The sequence below is a fragment of the Panthera uncia genome, assembly GCF_023721935.1.
Source record: "Panthera uncia isolate 11264 chromosome E2 unlocalized genomic scaffold, Puncia_PCG_1.0 HiC_scaffold_19, whole genome shotgun sequence".
In the NCBI taxonomy this organism is placed as follows: domain Eukaryota; kingdom Metazoa; phylum Chordata; class Mammalia; order Carnivora; family Felidae; genus Panthera; species Panthera uncia.
Genome location: NW_026057588.1, coordinates 22900665 through 22919621, shown reverse-complemented (window position 1 = coordinate 22919621; position 18957 = coordinate 22900665). Strand labels below are relative to the sequence as shown.

At 35.3% G+C, this 18957-nt stretch overlaps 1 protein-coding gene and 1 non-coding gene across 2 annotated transcripts in view; one reads left to right on the top strand and one right to left on the bottom strand.

The window, feature by feature from the left end:
• The window catches only part of VPS35 (VPS35 retromer complex component), a 29176-nt gene extending 10567 nt beyond the window's left edge, over positions 1-18609 (top strand). Inside the window, exons 6-17 of the mRNA XM_049621726.1 lie at positions 1300-1513; positions 2694-2777; positions 3180-3289; positions 6782-6878; positions 6977-7125; positions 8869-9076; positions 9829-9984; positions 12601-12723; positions 14576-14755; positions 15253-15492; positions 16843-16986; positions 17634-18609. Of these exons, the coding sequence (XP_049477683.1) occupies positions 1300-1513; positions 2694-2777; positions 3180-3289; positions 6782-6878; positions 6977-7125; positions 8869-9076; positions 9829-9984; positions 12601-12723; positions 14576-14755; positions 15253-15492; positions 16843-16986; positions 17634-17813 (1885 nt within the window). The 3' untranslated portion in view covers positions 17814-18609. The remainder of the gene's footprint in view (positions 1-1299; positions 1514-2693; positions 2778-3179; positions 3290-6781; positions 6879-6976; positions 7126-8868; positions 9077-9828; positions 9985-12600; positions 12724-14575; positions 14756-15252; positions 15493-16842; positions 16987-17633) is intronic.
• On the bottom strand, positions 383-455 carry TRNAK-CUU (transfer RNA lysine (anticodon CUU)). The gene has a single exon. It is a non-coding gene; the product is annotated as a tRNA-Lys (tRNA).
• Positions 18610-18957: the final 348 nt, after the last annotated feature.

Below are 18957 nucleotides of genomic sequence, written 5' to 3'. Positions count from 1 at the left end.
GATGAACTTTTTCCACAAGTGAGGCTAATTTTCATATTGTTTCTTGAGTATCTTATCAGTTTTATAATTTATGGACTGGATAACCTGGATATAAGAGACTTAAGTTATCTGTGTACACAAATTACATATTAACTCCAAAACTGAAAAAACAAAAGCCTTTCAGTGAGAGCCCCATCTCTTGTGTGACCAGTATTCTAGTACCCACATCCATTGCACTTTTATTCTACAAGTGTAGATAGTCAGCCAGCTGTGGTCTTCAACCAACTAGATGAACTATTTATGTGAAGATTCTGTAGATTGAGGAACTTAATATCTTTTTGTTTAATTTTATTTATTCATTTTTATTATTTTTTTATTATTATTATTTTTTAGGTAATCTCTACACCCAACATGGGGCTTGAACCCGTGACCCTGAGATCAAGAGTCACATGCTCTACCAACTGAGCCAGCCAGGCACCCCTTATTTATTTATTCATTTATTTCTAAGGTGCACAATTCGATAGTTTTTAGTATATCTACATCAGTTCCTTTTTAAGGGAAAAAGAATATAATAAAAATTTACCATGCATGTGACAAAGTTAAACAGTATAGAGGAGATAAAAACTTAACAGTGCTGAGGAGATGGTGAGGTTATTTGTTTTATTATGATTTGACTGTCACTTTTAAACATTTATTTTTTATTTTTTTAAAGTGTATTTATGTATTTTTTGAGTGAGAGAATCCCAAGAGAATCAATGTAGGGCTTGAACTCATGAACTGTGAGATCATGATCTCAGCCATAGTCAAGAGTCGGACGCGTAAGTGATTGAGCCACCCAGGCACCCCAGTTTTGAGCATTTAATTAGGCAGTTGTTAAAAAATTTTGAAAACTATGTTTCCTATCCTAGAAGATGAAAAATAAGCAGGAAATAACATAGTCTCTTCCCTCTCAAAGCTTATATTCCAATTGGAACCATAAAAATTTTGATAAAATGATGTAGTTAGTATGTTATTAGTATCAAGTTTTTTAGGCTTTTTGAATTAATGGAGTTGCTGTAAGAACAGGTTGGCCCCGGATAGAGAGTGGGGGAAAGTTTTTTGTCCCTTTGTACTTGTACTATGTTCTCTCCCTGGTATTTTTTTCCTCTTGAGTCTGTTTTCCTTGAAATTGAACACTAAGCCAATGAAGTTAAAGTTTCTAATAGAAAACATTGACGTATTAATGCAATAAGGAAATGCACAAAGGAGAGGGATAACAGTAAAGCTGGTCCTATGGCATAAATAGTGTATATAAAGAATTTTTCAATTGTCTCTTTGCAGTGAAGAAACAACTGGTGATATCAGTGATTCCATGGATTTTGTACTACTCAACTTTGCAGAGATGAACAAGCTCTGGGTGCGAATGCAACATCAGGGACATAGCCGAGATAGGGAAAAAAGAGAACGAGAAAGACAAGAACTCAGAATTTTAGTAGGAACAAATTTGGTGCGCCTCAGTCAGTTGGAAGGTGTAAATGTGGAACGTTACAAACAGGTTTATATCCTTTTACTTGTCACTTTTTCTTACATCATGAGGTATAAATTGAGGTCTAATTTTTACAAATATTTTTATTAAATAATACTACATTGAAAACCATTTTAAAACTAAAGAAGATTTAAGTAAATTGATTTTCAGTTTGTTTGTGGATTGGAAGACTCAATATTAAGATACCAATTTTTCTGAAATTGAGATTAACTACATATTACTGTAGATTTACTCTAAAACTACAGTAAGATAATGTGATATTGGTGGAAGGGATAAACACATAAATCAGTGGGAGGAATAAAGCAGAGATTGACAAGCTTTTTCTAGAAAGGAAAAATAGTAATATATTTTTTTATTTTACAAGCCATGTTGTCTACAACACTAAACTCTGCAGGTATAGTGAAAAACAACCACGGACAATATAGAAGTAATGTACAAAAACAGATAATTGAGCTAGATTTGCTGAGCCCTGGAAAAGAGAATCCAGAATGGGCCCAGTCATATATGATAAATTACTTTTGATAAAAGTGTAATGGTAACCTTTTCAACAAATGGTTCTGGAACAATTGGACATCTGTGTGCAAACAAAACCCATGAACTGTGACCCATTCTCATACCATGTAGAAAAAGTCAAAAATGGATCAGGGGTGTAAATATAAAACCTAAAACCATAAAACTTTTAAGGTTTTTTTTTTAATGTTTATTTTTGAGAGGGAGCATGTGAGAGAGTGGGGGAGGGGCAGAGACAGCAGAAACATAGAAGCAGGCTCCAGGCTCTGAGCTGTCAGCTCAGAGCCCAACATGGGGCTCAGACTCACAAACCGCCAGATCATAACCTGAGCCAAAGTCGAACACTTAACCGACTGAGCACTCAGGCACCTATAAAACTTTTAGAAGAAAACACAAAGGAAATCTTTATAATATTGAATTAGACAAAGATTTCTTAGGGCACAAAAGGCACAAATTATAAAAAAAAATTGATAAAATGAACTTCATCCTAAATGACTTTCTAAATAGAAGCCCAGAATTTTTTACTTAAATTTTTACTTAAAAATTCTTCTGTAAAATGTTAAAGTTTAAAAATGAAATAGGGGTAAGAAAAATCTAAAGTAAGATTTTCAAATTAATAGTTTATGTTATTAGAGGAGTGGTTTAGGATTTAAAAATAATTTTTTTTTAACTCTTTTAGATTGTTTTGACTGGGATATTGGAACAAGTTGTGAATTGTAGGGATGCTTTGGCTCAAGAATATCTCATGGAGTGTATTATTCAGGTAAGTGAGAACATTTCACTTTTTAAAAGGACTCATTTTGTCTTTCATTAATTTTCATTGTTTTGAAAAAAATCTTGATAGAATATCAGCTGGCCTCAGTAAAGAATTTTCTCTTAATGATAACTTCATCTTTGTATTGATGTGTTTTTTCTCCCCAAAATGTAGGAAAGAGTAGTTTTCATGTTTTCTAGTTCTCATTTGTTTTAGTTTAATTGTAGATGTACTTTGGTTATTGGAATATTTCTGTCTGGCCTTGTGTTTAAAGAGGCTCAAAAGTAACGTATTTGAATTTAGTTGTGTAAGATTAAATGATTGTTTCCACAAATACGACCTTTGCCGTAAATCCAGAATATAATGTGAAATACTTTTACTTGTATCACTCAATTGTTATTTGATTTTCAGGTTTTCCCTGATGAATTCCACCTTCAAACTTTGAATCCTTTTCTCCGGGCCTGTGCTGAGTTACACCAAAATGTAAATGTGAAAAACATAATCATTGCTTTAATTGATAGGTAAGCATTTCCAACACTGCAGGGCAGTGTTTTGACTTGGAACTAATGAACTTAAAACATTTCTGTGAATTACTATTTCTGTTACATCTTTATTAATGATTTTAATGTAATTACATTATGAACATTTAGTTCTGTAAGTATGAGTACCTACCAGGTGCTTGCCTAGCTTAGGCGTGAGAAGAGGCTTAGCAGCAGGCATGGAGATAATGAATACTCTTGTTCTTTTGTTTTGTTTTAAAAAAATTTTTTTAATGTTTATTTGTTTTGGGAGAGAGAGCATGTGTGCAAGCACGGGAGGGGCAGGCAGAGAGAGAGTGAGACACAGAATCCAAAGCAGGCTTCAGGCTCTCAGCTGCCTGAAGCTGCCTCTGTCAGCACAGAGCCCAATGTGGGGCTCGAACTCATGAGCCGTGAGATCATGACCTCAGCCGAAGTTGGATGCTCGACTGACTGAGTCACCCAGGTGCCCCATGAATACTCTTAATCTAGACATTTAATTGGCATTTAAATTGGCAATGTTATACAGATTCATTACTTAAATCTTACAAATCCAAAGAACAAAATTTGTTTTTTACAATAATGAAAGTTACCTTTTAGTGGGAACTGATTTGATTTGGGGGTCTTTTTTTTTTTTTTTATCAAGTATTCATTAAATAGAGATGATTAAGAATGTTTAGGTACTCACTCTATCACATTTTTTTAAAGAAGAATTTTGAAATATTAAATATGTTTAGTAAATTCCTTTTAGGTTTAAATTTTACTTCTTTAGCCAGTGGTCTTGGGTGAAAGTATAAAACTTTGCCTTTGATAATGGTTTTAATGAGTGCCTGCTTGGCAACTATGCTGAGTGCCAGGATATAATAGGTGTCCTGCTTGTGAGCTTACACATCATTGACATAATGAAACCAGAAACCCAAGTGAAGATTTATTTCTGCAAATACCTTTTGTTATATTTTAAATACCTAAGTTATTAAAGTCTGAGAATTTAGATAGCAAATTCTCTAAATTATCTCTTCAAACCTGGGCAGCAAGAATTACATGCAAATTGGGCATACTCTTAAGGGAAGCTGATAATGGAATTTATCTTTTATTTTATTTTATTTTTTATTTTTTAAAATTAACATCCAAATTAGTTAGCATACAGTAGATTCCTTAGTGCCTCTTACCCATTTCGCCCCTCCCCCCTCCCACAAGCCCTCCAGTAACCCTCAGTTTGTTCTCCATATTTATGAGTCTCTTCTGTTTTGTCCCTCTCCCTGTTTTTGTATTATTTTTGTTTCCTTTCCCTTATGTTCATCTGTTTTGTCTCTTAAAGTCTTCATATGAGTGAAGTCATGATTTTTGTCTTTTCTCTGACTGACCAATTTCACTTAGCATAATAACCTCCAGTTCCATCCACATACTTGCAAATGGCAAGATTTCATTCTTTTTGATTGCCAAGTAATACTCCATTGTATATATATACCACATCTTCTTTATCCATTCATTCATCGATGGACATTTGGGCTCTTTCCATACTTTGTCAATTTTGATAGTGCTGCTATAAACATGGGGATGCATGTGTCCCTTTGAAACAGCGTACCTGATCCCTTGGATAAATGCCTAGTAGTGCAATTGCTGGGTTGTAGGGTAGCTCTATTTTTAGTTTTTTGAGGAACCTTCATACTGTTTTCCAGAGTGGCTGCACCAGCTTGCATTCCCATGGAATTTATGTTTTAAAGATTGCTCTTTAAAATCATGGTTGTTGAATGCATTTGTCACTTTACATTTTTATCCATATCTATTTGATTAGACTTCAAAGCATATGGCAAAATTGGCCTATTGAAGATCTATGTATAGTATAAAATATGTATATATAGTAAGAATTCAGTGAAATGAGACATCATTGACAAAACTGTTCAGTTAAAAATGAATTGACCACTTTCTTACTACACAAAAATAAACTCAAAATGCATTAAAGACCTAAATGTGAGACTGGAAGCCATAAAAATCCTACGAGAGTGTACAGGCAATAATTTCTCTGATATTGACCATAGGAACATTTTTTTTAGATATGTCTCCTGAGGCAAGGGAAATAAAAGCAAAAATAAACTATTGGGACTATATCAAAATAAAAAGTTTCTGGGGCACCTGGATGGCTCAGTTGGTTACTCGTCTGACTCTTGATTTCAGCTCATGTCATGATCTCAAAGTTCATAGGATTGAGCCCCATGTCAGGCTTGGTGCTAGTGCAGAGCCTGCTTGGTATTCTCTCTCCCTCTTTCTTTGTCCCTTCTCTGCTTGCTTACTCTTTTTCTCAAAATAAATAAATTAAAAAAAAAAGTTTCTTCATAGTGAAGGAAACAGTTAACAAAACTAAAAGGTAGCCTACTGAATGGGAAAAGGTATTTGCAGATGACGTATCCAATAAAGGGTTAGTTTCCAAAATATATAAAGAACTGATACAACTCAACACCCAAAAAACAATCCAATTAAAAAAATGGGCCAAAGACATGAACAGACATTTCTCCAAAGACCTACAGATGGCCGACAGGCATGTGAAAAGGTGCTCAATATCACTCATCATCAGGGAAATACAAATCAAAACTACAATGAGATGATACCTCACACCTCTCAGAATGGCTAAAATCAAAAATCTAAGAGACAATAGTGTTGGTGAGGATATGGAGAGAAAAGAACCCTCTTGCACTGTTGATTGGAAGTCAGACTGGAATAGCTACTGTGGAAGACAGTATGGAGGTTCCTCAAAAACTTAAAAACAAATCTACCCTACAATCCAATAATCGCACTACTGCGTATCTACCCCAAAAATACAAAAACACTAATTCAAAGGGATACATACACCCCTGTGTTTAGCGCATTATTTGCAATAGCCAAATTATGTAAGCAGCCCAAGTGCCCATGCCCATGGATAGATGAATGGATAAAGAAGATGCGTTACATATATACATATGTTTAGTCATAAAAAAAGAATGAAATCTTGCCATTTGCAATGACAATGTATTTGCTAGAGAGTGTTATGCTAACTGAAATAAGTCAGAGAAAGACAAATACCATATGATTTCACTCATGTAGAATTTAAGAAACAAAACAAATGAGCAAAGGAAAGAAAAGACACATCCCAAGAAACAGATTCTTAACTGTAAAGAATAAACCAGAGAGGAGGTGGGGGGTGGGGAATAGGTGAAATAGGTGATGGGGATTAAGGAGGGCACTCGTCATGAGGATGGGGTGATGTATGGAATAATTTAATCACTATACTGTACACTGAAACTGATATAATGCTGTTATACTAGAATTAGAATAAAAACTTAATTAAAAAATGAATGGAGGGAATGGCTCAATTCCACGTTCTTTTTTAAAATCTTTTTTAATGTTCTAGGAGAAATACCTTGTATAAAATACAGTAAGGTATAAAGAATAAAATGTCACCCATGATCCCACCATTCAAATCCCTGTATTTGTTAAAATAAAGATTGTTTTCTTTTTCAGATTAGCTTTATTTGCTCACCGTGAAGATGGACCTGGAATCCCAGCAGATATTAAACTTTTTGACATATTTTCACAGCAGGTGGCTACAGTAATACAGGTTTGAATGGCTTTTCTAAATTCCCAAAACTTGGAAACTTCTCAGCTGGTATATCCTTTTGTGATTGTTTAAATTCTGTGGTTTTCTAAACATTTCAGTCTAGACAAGACATGCCTTCTGAGGACGTTGTGTCTTTACAAGTCTCTCTCATTAATCTTGCTATGAAGTGTTACCCTGATCGTGTGGACTATGTTGATAAAGTTCTAGAAACTACAGTGGAGATATTTAATAAGCTCAACCTTGAACAGTAAGTCAAAGTTACATTTTTGTAAAAACCCTCATAAAACACTTTTTAAATCCCAGATTTGTTATTCTTAATTGCTTTTGGAAATGTTAGCATTTGTCTGAAGCGTTTGTTAGATTGACTTGCTTGGTGTTAATCAGGGCAGAAAGTGCCAACCAATTCCTTGATTATGTACATTGATAAAGTAGTGGCACTCATGGAGTATAAGCAGTCTTTCCATTTCAGAATCTGAATGAGTTTTCAAACTGGTAAGAAAATTAACAGTTCATCTTTGAACAATATTGGGATTAGGAGCACTGACCTTGTGTACAATTGAAAAATTGCTTAGAACCTTTTACTCCCCCAAAACTTAACTACTGGTAGGTAGCCTACTGTTGACCAGAAGCCTTAACAACAAAAAACAGCTATGAACACGTATTTTCTACGTTCTATGTATTATATACTGTATTCTTACAATCAAGTAAGCCAGAGAAAAGAGAAAATTATAAGAATATTACAGGAAGAGAAAATAACATTTCATAGTACTGTACTGTATTTGTAGAAAAACATCATGTATAAGTGGGCCTGCACAATTCAAATCTGTGTGGTTCATGGGTCAACTGTTTATGTTAAGCAGTGTTTCCATAAGAAGTGATTTCCTGCAGGTGAATAAGTTTTGAAAAATTAGAAACATATATATATTTAAGGTGTGAAAATTAAATTGGTTTGAAATATTTTTCTATTTTGAGCTTTGATTTTGATACCATCAAGAAAAGTTGATTTTGTTGCCTACTTGGGAGCTTCCTCAACTATGCTGTCCTAGTCTGTGGCATCCTCTAGTGGCCACCGTGGGCAGTTCTGGTCCCTTTACCTTTTCACCAGCAGTCCTCCTACTGTCCCATCCTGCATCGCATCTGAACATGGGGTCAATTATTTTTTAATAATTAAAAAGTATATTTTTAATAATAAAATTATTCATAATTTTACTTCATACCATCTTTTTCCTTTCCATCTCCTTTCTGGTGGTTTAGCTACATCAGGAAGATTTCTCATTTTCCTTTTACCTCCTTTTATTTGGCACTCCACCCCCCTTTTTTTGGTTATTTCCATTTTTTTGTGAACTGAAAAACATTCCAGATCTTGAATGTTAAATATGAGAGAAAATTAAATTATGTATCTACATTCCCCCACCAAGTAAGTTTTAAAGTAAAATTAGACAAAATAAGGAATTAGAAATCCCAACCTCTAAAGGTCTTATAAATGCCCGGATATGCCTCATCTCAACAGAATGCTGCTATGAGCTACTACCTTGAATTTAGCCTGCTTTTCCTTAATCACCAACATCTGATACAGAAGAAACTTTTGTAGAAGTGCTAGTTTTGCATGGATTTTTCTTACTACTGATTTTCATCATGAATATACAGTATTTATTGGCTACCCAGGAACTTAACTACCACTTAAAATACTTTTCTTAGAAATGTCAAATTCTAGATAGTTATTTTACCTCAAGCTGTACAACCTGGTTGATGAGTTGGAGAGTGTTACATCTTATTTGTATTAATGGAAAATTAAGAGGTGAGTACGTGTTTGTGTTTAGATAGACATCTGTATCTTCTTGAAGAAGGTCATTGGAGTATTTTGAGATGGCATGATTCACTTGACCTATTTCCTTTAATGTATAAATGAAAAATTTTTATGCAATGAGCTATTCATATATATAGAAAGCTAATTTTATTCATTAAAGGGCTGTTGTTTTTCTTTTTGTAGTATTGCTACCAGTAGTGCAGTTTCAAAGGAGCTCACCAGACTTTTGAAGATACCTGTTGACACTTACAACAATATTTTAACAGTCTTGAAATTAAAACATTTTCACCCACTTTTTGAGTATTTTGACTATGAGTCCAGAAAGAGCATGAGTTGTTACGTGCTTAGTAATGTTCTGGATTATAACACAGAAATTGTCTCTCAAGACCAGGTAAGAGAATACCAACATGCTATATTAGGAAAACAGACAATGTAGTTAGGATTTTAGATCTTGAGAAAGACACATGAAATGGGAGGAGAGAGTAATACTAAAAAAGGTTATAATTAGCTACTCATTATATAAATCAGAAATTAGAAAAAATATATATATATGTATAAAGAAGAAAGTAACTGTAATCTCACCAGTAAGAGAATAATACTGTTAATTAATATGTGGTGCATCTCTTGGATGGAACTAAACGGTATTATGCTAAGTGAAATTAGAGAAAGACAAATATCATATGATTTCACTCATATGAGGACTTTAAGACACAGAACAGGTGAACATAAGGGAAGGGAAGCAAAAATAATATAAAAACACAGAGGGGGACAAAACATAACAGACCCTTAAGTATGGAGAACAAACAGAGGGTTGCTGGAGGGGTTAGGGGAGGGGGATGGGCTAAATGGGTAAGGGGCATTCAGGAATCTACTCCTGAAATGATTGTTACACTATATGCTAACTAACTTGGATGTAAATTAAAAAATAAATTATTAAAAAAATAAAATGCCAAAAAAAAATTTGGTGCATCTCTTCCAGACTCTTGTCTATATCTGTATCAACATATGTAAACTTTCTTATAACAAAAGGAATTATATTGTTAATACTATTTGATAACTTTATACAACTAGAAACACTTTTGACAGTGATTTTATATGCTGATAGTTTCACTTCAATGGGTTTCTGTGTCTCTTGTGTTATAGGTGGATTCCATAATGAATTTGGTATCCACATTGATTCAGGATCAGCCAGATCAGCCCATAGAAGACCCTGATCCAGAAGACTTTGCTGATGAGCAGAGCCTTGTGGGCAGATTCATTCATCTTCTACGGTCTGAGGACCCTGACCAGCAGTACTTGGTATGAGTTAACTCAGTTATACAGCTTCATCAGCTCCTAGTGAAATCACATGTAGATGTGACTTGAATGGTCTGATGCAGCTGTGGCCTTAGAAAGTTTAAAAAAAATTGCAACCAAATAAGATTAAGTGACATCCATGGACTTTCACTTTATATATAAATGCACAATTGTGAGCTTATTGGGAATAAGTTGGTTGCTCTAGTTTCATTGAAGACTTCTTAAGAATTGCAGAAAGCCCATCCTCCTTTAGTTGGGTGTTCAGTACTCATTTCATGTTCATTTTCTTTTTCAACTGTGCTGTTTTTAGAATTGTCCACTGTTTATTATAATAAAATTTAAAGTATAAACAGCAGTCCTCATATTCAGTTGTATTTATGTTTCGAAGGTTTGAAAATATAAGTTGTATGTGTTTGCCACATTGAAAATTTATGAAAACACTTTAGAATTGAAATTGTCTTTTTTTCTTAACCTCTTTTTCTTGGTAAAGAACAATCAGTTGAGGTTCTCCCTTTGTTTATCATTAGTCCTCAGTAAATCTTTGTGAAATGAATAACATGTTGCCTGAGTAGGAATATTGGTGACTGATCCCAGATGATTTGTTTTAATGAAAGGTAGCACAGATGGCTGTTTAATTATTGTTTGGGCAAGGTGTAGTTTAACTGTTGTTAGATACACGAAACTCTATAGTTAGACTGCTAAAATGAGGAATATTTTTATTTGAGGTTGAGTCCTGACTTTCTCCTTCTATTGATTTCTTTTGTTATAGTTGACACTCTTGTACTCCTTCATAAGCAGTGTGAAAAAGAAGCTGGTTTCTATTGGCAAGATGATAGTCTTTGACTTGGCTTACTGATAAACATTCTGGGCACTCCAGTGTCACATTCTGTGCACTGTGTGTGATCTGTGTACGATGACTGGCTGATTGTTCAAATATTTTAAGTGATCCCTTTATGCTACGTTGGTTTTCACTTTTTGTTGCATACCAAATGTAGTGGTAGGAAGTATGCCTTCCACATCTAGCCAATTGATTTTGCCTATGTACTGAGAATTAAGACAAGGATTATTAGCTCTGACTTCCCCAAGGGGGAATGCATTATCTTATCCCTATTATATCAGAGGATATTTTGTGAATACAGAATCTGAATATGTCACACAGTGTGTCACACATATTAAAAAATATTTCATGAATATTTGTGTTTTTTCTGAAAAACCTGATGTTTCACAATGGCTCTTTTTAAAGTATATTGTCATTTCTTTTGACTTTAATGGTATTTTTTTTTTTTCTGAATTAGGAGGTATGACATACCAGCAATGTGCATATAACTGTTTTTGCATCCTACTAATAGCCAACATTTTCTAAGCACTTGCCTTGTGTCAGGAACTGGTAACACTTCACATGTATTACTTGATCTTCCCAACAACCCTAGGAGAAATATGCTACCCCATTTTTCAAATGAAACTTTTATAGCTAAGAGAAGGTAAATACTTTACTCAGGGTCACTCAGTAAGTGTTAGAAACTACTTTTATTTTTTTATTTTTTATTAAAATTTTTTTTTAATGTTTATTTTTGAGAGAGAGAGGGGCAGAGTATAAGCAAGGGAGGGGCAGAGAGAGAGGAGACACAGAACCCGAAGCAGGTTCCAGGCTCTGAGCTCTCAGTACAGAGCCTGATGTGGGGCTCGGACCCACGAACTGCAAGATCGTGACCTGAGCTGAAGTCAGATGCTTAACTGACTGAGCCACCCAGGTACCCCTAGAAACTACTTTTAAATGTAAGTCTGTGTTCAGAGCCTGCAGTCTTTTTATATTTTTTAATTTATTTTTTAATTATCTATTTATTAAAAAAAATTTTTTTAATGTTTATTTTTGAGAGAGAGAGAGAAAGAGAGAGCAGGAGCAGAGGAGGGACAGAGAGAGAGGGAGACACAGAATCTAAAACAGGTTCTAGGCTCTGAGCCGTGAGCAGTGAATACATGACTGAGCTGAAATTGGACACTTAACTGACTGAGCCACCCAGGTGCCCCTAATTTTAGTCTTATTTATTTTTTTAGTTTATTTATTTATCTTGAAAGAGAGAGGCAGAGTGCGTGCGCCAGCGGGGGAGGAGTGTTGGGGGGGTTGTGGTGGTGGAGAGAATCCCAAGCAGGCTCTCCACTGTCAGCGCAGAACCCTATGTGGGGCTTGAACCCATGAACTGTGAGATTATGACCTGAGCCGAAGTCAAGAGTTGGACCCTTAATCGACTGAGCCACCCAGGTTCCCCCAGAGCCTGCCGTCTTTATAAACACAGTATACTATGTACATATCTATATGAAAATATGTGTACATCTGTCATTGTCTCTACTTGTATAACCTTGGGCAGATTACCTTTGAACCTCGGGTTTCTTCATTTGTGAAATGGGGTTACTATCTGTCTTGGTTGCGATGTTGATTGTATTGACCCAGCGAGATAAGAAATGTAAAAGCATCTACTGTAAAGCCTGCTGCATATTAGATACAGTCAAAAATGGTAGCAATGACAATGATTAGAGCCCTCATTTAATTTTATAAATGATTAATCATAGTTCAGGAAAGATTAATGTTTTGGGTTTTGTTTTTTTTGGGGGGGGTGTCAGATTTTAAACACGGCACGAAAACATTTTGGAGCTGGTGGAAATCAACGGATTCGCTTCACACTGCCACCTTTGGTATTTGCAGCTTACCAGCTGGCGTTTCGCTACAAAGAGAATTCTAAAGTGGTGGGTTGACTTTTAAGTATGTCATTACTTTTTTTTCTTTTTTTCTTCATCTGTATGTGTTATTTATTATAGAAATTGAGACATATACAAAAATAGACAATGGTATAATAAAATTCCAGTTTCAATAAGTCAATTCATTATGCATCCTGTATTAAGTGTTCCTAACAGTGGTGTTGGTAGATTGCATAGTAGCTGAGGGATCACATAAAAACACTTAGAAATGAAAGATTAAAACAGTATAAATTTATGCTAGGAGTTTTTCCTGTATTTAAAGATTACTTGTGAGACATTGATAAGTTTATTAGAGAATTGGCTCAGAGTGCTTTAGTTTAGGAATGATTTTACTTTCTTAGGGTCTTTACCAATTCTAAAGTGATACAGTAATCTCATGTAGAGGTTGCAAGTACATAACAGGTAAGGTCTGATTCAAGGTAGCTTTGCCTAATGAAAGGGCCTGACATTGCATAATAACCTCTCTCCAAAAGCCTAAAATTGAATTATTTTATGAATCGTGTACATTTTTTTACGCACTTATTCCTTAAGTAGAATCATGACTTAAGTCTTCGATAATACAGTTTTATAGAAAATACTTAAATATAGCATACCTGATAGTTGGACAGTCAGTTAGTGTTAAGGAGTAAGCCTCAGTAAACTTACTTTTCTAATAGTGGAGAAGCAGATTTATTTAGTAGATATGCCAGCATGACATAGCAGCTTTTGGCCAGTTTTTATCATGCCAGCCACTCATTTAGACCCTTTTCCAGCATTCTATGTATAGATTTTAGCGAAAGTAACAATGGAAATAGCAGCCAGCATTTACTACATGCCGTATACTATGCTGAGGACTGTGTATATACTTGGATTATTGCATTTAATCCTTGACTATTATCTGATTTTAAAAATGAAAAGAATTGATTGCTTTAATAAGAAATTTTGATGGTTAAACATGGATAAAATATCTAACCTCACTAGTAATTACAACAATGAACCTCTGTTTTAGAAATTAAACTGGTAAAAAGGAAAGAAAAATAAGGTTCAGCAGTGCCAATGGTGTGATGATAATTCTCACCTAGTAATGGTGGGTATGTGAGATAGTACAGTCTTTCTAGAAAACTCTGGCATTATTTAAGTAGAGCCTTAAAAGAGCTAATAAAGTCCACTTCTAAGAATTTATACTAAGGAAATAATTAAGGATTCAATAAATCTTTATGTATACAGAGCATTCATTGTCATATTGCAGATTATTTCCAAAGGGAGTAGTTAAGTAAGTTATCCTACATCCAGTTTGTGAAATATTTTCTAGTCATTAAAATGATTTCCAGTAACTTAGTATCATGAGGAAAAGTTATGACAAAATAAGTGAAGGGTGCAAGTACATGCAGCACGAACCCAGTTTAACTCTTCTGGTGAGTTAAAGTAGAAAACAAAACCAGAACAGAGATCCTAGTTAGTTATGATTTGCATAGACAAAAAAGAAGACCTTAACATCAGAATGTTATTAGTGATTATTGCTGGATGGTAGATTTAGGGATGATTTCAATTTTTAAAATTCTTTGGTTTATTTTCTTAATTCTGTCCAATTGGGGTATGTGTTGATTTTCTGATGAGAAAAAAACAAATGCCAAATATACAAAAATGGTCAAGTCAGTAACTACAAATTGATGTTTTGAGAAGACATTGTGCTTGATGCATTTGTGTGCTTTATAAATGAAACAGAAGAAGGATACCAGGAGAACCTTGAGCTCAGCTTTCCTGCTTTCCCTGTTCTAAAGACGTTTCACATAAAATGAATATTCTTGAGCAAGTTAATCTTGAAAGTAAGGTAATTTAAACTTTTTTTTTTTCCTTTTAGGATGACAAATGGGAAAAAAAATGCCAGAAGATTTTTTCATTTGCTCACCAGACTATCAGTGCTTTGATCAAAGCAGAGCTGGCAGAATTACCCTTAAGACTTTTTCTTCAAGGGGCTCTAGCTGCTGGAGAAATTGGTTTTGAAAATCACGAAACAGTAGCATATGAATTTATGTCCCAGGTGATGGTCTGTTTTCCTTTCTGTGTTTAATGTTACAGTTTTGCTGTGTTCAGCCACCTGTCTGTAGTTATGGCGGTTAGTGCACATGGATTGTCTCTTAACTGAATTTGTAACTATCCCTTTCCCACCATCTTGGAACTCCTTAATACTGTAGTCATATTGATTGATTTGGAACAGGAAAATGGATCAGTTACTGGGTGCTAATGAGATTTAAGATTTCTAGGTAAGCCTAGGTAAAAGTGTTTCATGGGGTAAAAAGTACCTTTATTCAGCTTGGGAACTCTGAGTTAAACAGTAGTTAAAACAAGTTTCTTTGTTGGAAGTTGTCAGTATCTTTCCATATCAGCTGTGTCTTGTGCTTCTCCAAGGGAGGGGTAAGCATCTTGTGATCTGAAGGGGCTACAGAGTGTCTCACACGATGGGGGTTTGGTGGGAAGTACTTTAGAAAATGCTTGAGTAGATAGTAGTAAAGGTCTCTTCTGCTTCTTGTTCACCAGGCATTTTCTCTGTATGAAGATGAAATCAGTGATTCCAAAGCACAGCTTGCTGCCATCACCTTGATCATTGGTACTTTTGAGAGGATGAAGTGCTTCAGTGAAGAGAATCATGAACCTTTGAGGACTCAGTGTGCACTTGCTGCATCCAAACTTCTGAAGAAACCAGATCAGGGCCGAGCTGTGAGCACCTGTGCACATCTCTTCTGGTCTGGCAGAAACACAGACAAAAATGGGGAAGAGGTAAGGAGAGAGGTCGTTCCTGGTCATAGAAGAGGGGATTGTTTGCTGGAAGTAGCTGCCAGGTCCTTGTGTGCTGGAAGTGAAGCATTTGGAGTGCTTGGAAACCTGACAAAGAAAATTGCTTTGTTTATTAAAATAAATGAAATGGATGGTAAAGTATACTGTACAGAGTTACATACTGTGGTGAAGCCCCACTTTAAGGATATTGTAACACAGCAAGTATATACTACTACCTTTAAAAAGTATACATAACAGGGATGCCTGGGTGGCTCAGTTGGTTAAGCGTCCTACTCCTGATTTCATCTCAGGTCATGATCTCATGGTTGTGAGATCAAGCCCTATGTCAGGCTCCACATGGGGCATGGAGTCTGCTTAAGATTCTCTCTGCTGGGGTGCCTGGGTGGCTCAATTGGCTAAGTGTCCGACTTCAGCTCAGGTCATGATCTCTGCAATTCGTGAGTTTGAGCCCCACGTTGGGCTCTGTGCTGACAGCTCAGAGCCTGGAGCCTACTTCAGATTTTGTGTCCCCCTCTGTCTGCCCCTCCCCTGCGCGTAGTCTCTCTCTCTCTCTCTCTCTCTCTCTCAAAAATAAACATTAAAAAAGAAAATTATCTGCCTCTCTCCTGCTCACATTTTCTCTAAAAAAAAAAGAAAGGTATACATAATAAATATAAAACATTTAAGATACAAATATGTGGGGCGCCTGGGTGGCGCAGTCGGTTAAGCGTCCGACTTCAGCCAGGTCACGATCTCGCGGTCCGTGAGTTCGAGCCCCGCGTCAGGCTCTGGGCTGATGGCTCGGAGCCTGGAGCCTGTTTCCGATTCTGTGTCTCCCTCTCTCTCTGCCCCTCCCCCATTCATGCTCTGTCTCTCTCTGTCCCAAAAATAAATAAAAAACGTTGAAAAAAAAATTAAAAAAAAAAAAAAAGATACAAATATGTAAAACAGGGACATCTGGGTGACTCAGTTGGTTAAGCATCCCACTGTTGATTATGGCTCAGGTCATGGTCTCATTGTGAGTTTGAGCCCCACTTCAAGCTTTGCACTGACAGTGTGTGAAGCCTGCTTGGGATTCTCTCTCTCCTTTATTTTCTCTTTCAAATTAAATAAACATTTAAAGAAATGGATACTCTTTAAAAAAAAAGTGAATATGTAAAACAAATACATGTTTTAAAATATAGCTGTGTCTTTAAAAAAAAATGAAGAGGTTTTAAATTTGTTGTGTACCTTAAAAAAGAGCCAGTGTAGGGTAGGGTTCTGTTGATTTCTTTGTGTGAAATGGGACATTTGTGATTCATTAATCTCTTTAATACTCTCCCCTTACCCCCAATCCCCTCACTTTTATTCTAGCTTCATGGAGGCAAGAGGGTAATGGAATGCTTAAAGAAAGCTCTGAAAATAGCAAATCAGTGCATGGACCCCTCTTTACAAGTGCAACTTTTTATAGAAATTCTGAACAGATACATCTATTTTTATGAAAAGGAAAATGATGCGGTAAGTAAACTATAATAAAATATTGTTAGTGAATTAATACTTCCCTTCCTGTTCTTCAGAGATCTGATACATATTAAAGTTTATGATCTTGATAACTTTTTTTTGTTTAAGAGGGTCAGAGTTTAGAGAATTCACCTAGTAGTCTCTTTTATTCTCTAGTATCCTTTTCTGTCTATAGATGCATCTCTCTAACAGAAGGACTCATCATGTACAAGAAATTCTCATCTCTTTTGTTATGAATATTTTATAAAAAAAAATAGTCCCTGTCTGTTTGAAAAACACAAAATAATTTACAAATATAGCATACTGATTGGTCATCACATACAAGTTTAGAATAATTCCTAAATGAATTATCCTTTTAGCAGTACAGTGTTGAAGATTTGTAGGTTAAGTAAAATTTTGCTATTCTTTTATTGGTTTGTGATGCTCTAATTTTTATTGATTTTTTTTCATTTTGTTTTGTTGGTTGTTTTGGTGAATTGCCAATAGTTGTTGCTCAAAGCAGGGATCATGTTTTCATATGTCTTTTTTTATGATTGATTACTCTGGTGATTGGTGTAAGACAATCTTTAAAACGTTTTTATTGAATTATCTTTTCTTTTTTATTGTACATTCTTGGTTATGAAACTGTGCGTGTTCTTTTGTAGGTCACAATTCAGGTTTTGAACCAGCTTATCCAAAAGATACGAGAAGACCTCCCAAATCTTGAGTCCAGTGAAGAAACAGAGCAGATTAACAAACATTTTCATAACACACTGGAGCATTTGCGTTTGAGGCGGGAGTCACCAGAATCTGAGGGGCCAATTTATGAAGGTCTCATCCTTTAAAAAGGAAACTGGCTCACCATACTTCTTTCCATGTACATCCAGTAAGGGTTTTATTATACTAGGTTTCCCCTCCATAGATTGTGCCTTTCAGAAATGCTGAGGTAGGTTTCCCGTTTCTTACCTGTGATGTGTTTTACCCAGCACCTCCGGACACTCACCTTCAGGACCTTAATAAAACTATTCACTTCATAAGTGCTCAATCTGTCTGATCACCCCAGGTAGCATGATTGATCTGCTATTTAAAACTCCTGTGATCTGTAAACAAAACAAAACAAAAAAGCAAAACCCACCAACAACAAAAAAAACAGCAAACCACCACTTATCTCAGCTACTAATGAAGACCTTCTTCCTTTATTTCGTTTTGTTGGTTGTGTAATTTCTTTCGTTACTTGGGAGTACTAACCTGAAAGTGTCTGTCTCTTTGTTCTCTAGTCCAATTTGAGATTAATTTAGGGGAAAGGGATACTGTATGTGAAATTCAGCTTGGGTTTTTCCCTAAATGCAAGATAAGGCCATGTGTAATATTTTCCCTAAAACTAGAATATATTAATGCATGTTTGAGAATTTTAAAGCACCATGGTCAAAACCAAAAGCTATATTTTGCATATTTGGACTCCGTCATTCATTAAGAACCTATGTTTTACTCTGGGCATATTTATCAAAATAATTTTGTTCTAAATAGCATAAAATAGAAAATTCGTGATCAGTATAATTTATGTATAACCTTCATTGTAAATTTAAGGGGACATGCATCGTACAATTACCATGATTTTTTTTTTTTTTTTTTTTTTTTTTTGCACCAGTGAAACAATAAAGTTGCTATTAACAATTTGGGACTTTTTACCCTTTCATGCTAGATTTATAGAAGGAGCTAGTAGAATGCCTGTGGTTAATAGACAATCTTATGTACAGCACTTGCTTGTTCATTTTAAGCTTTCATTTTAAGCACTTCTTGAGCAAGGTACCATCTATTCTTTTGTTTATACCCATTTGCTTTCCTTGGCCTTATTCTCTTCTCCTTAGGCATGGTACTTCCACATTAATTCCCAGAAGGCTCACCACCTTTATCTGTCATGTAACAAATTATTCCAAAACTTAGTGTGTTGAAACAACAGACATTTATCTCATGGTGTTCTGGCTTAGG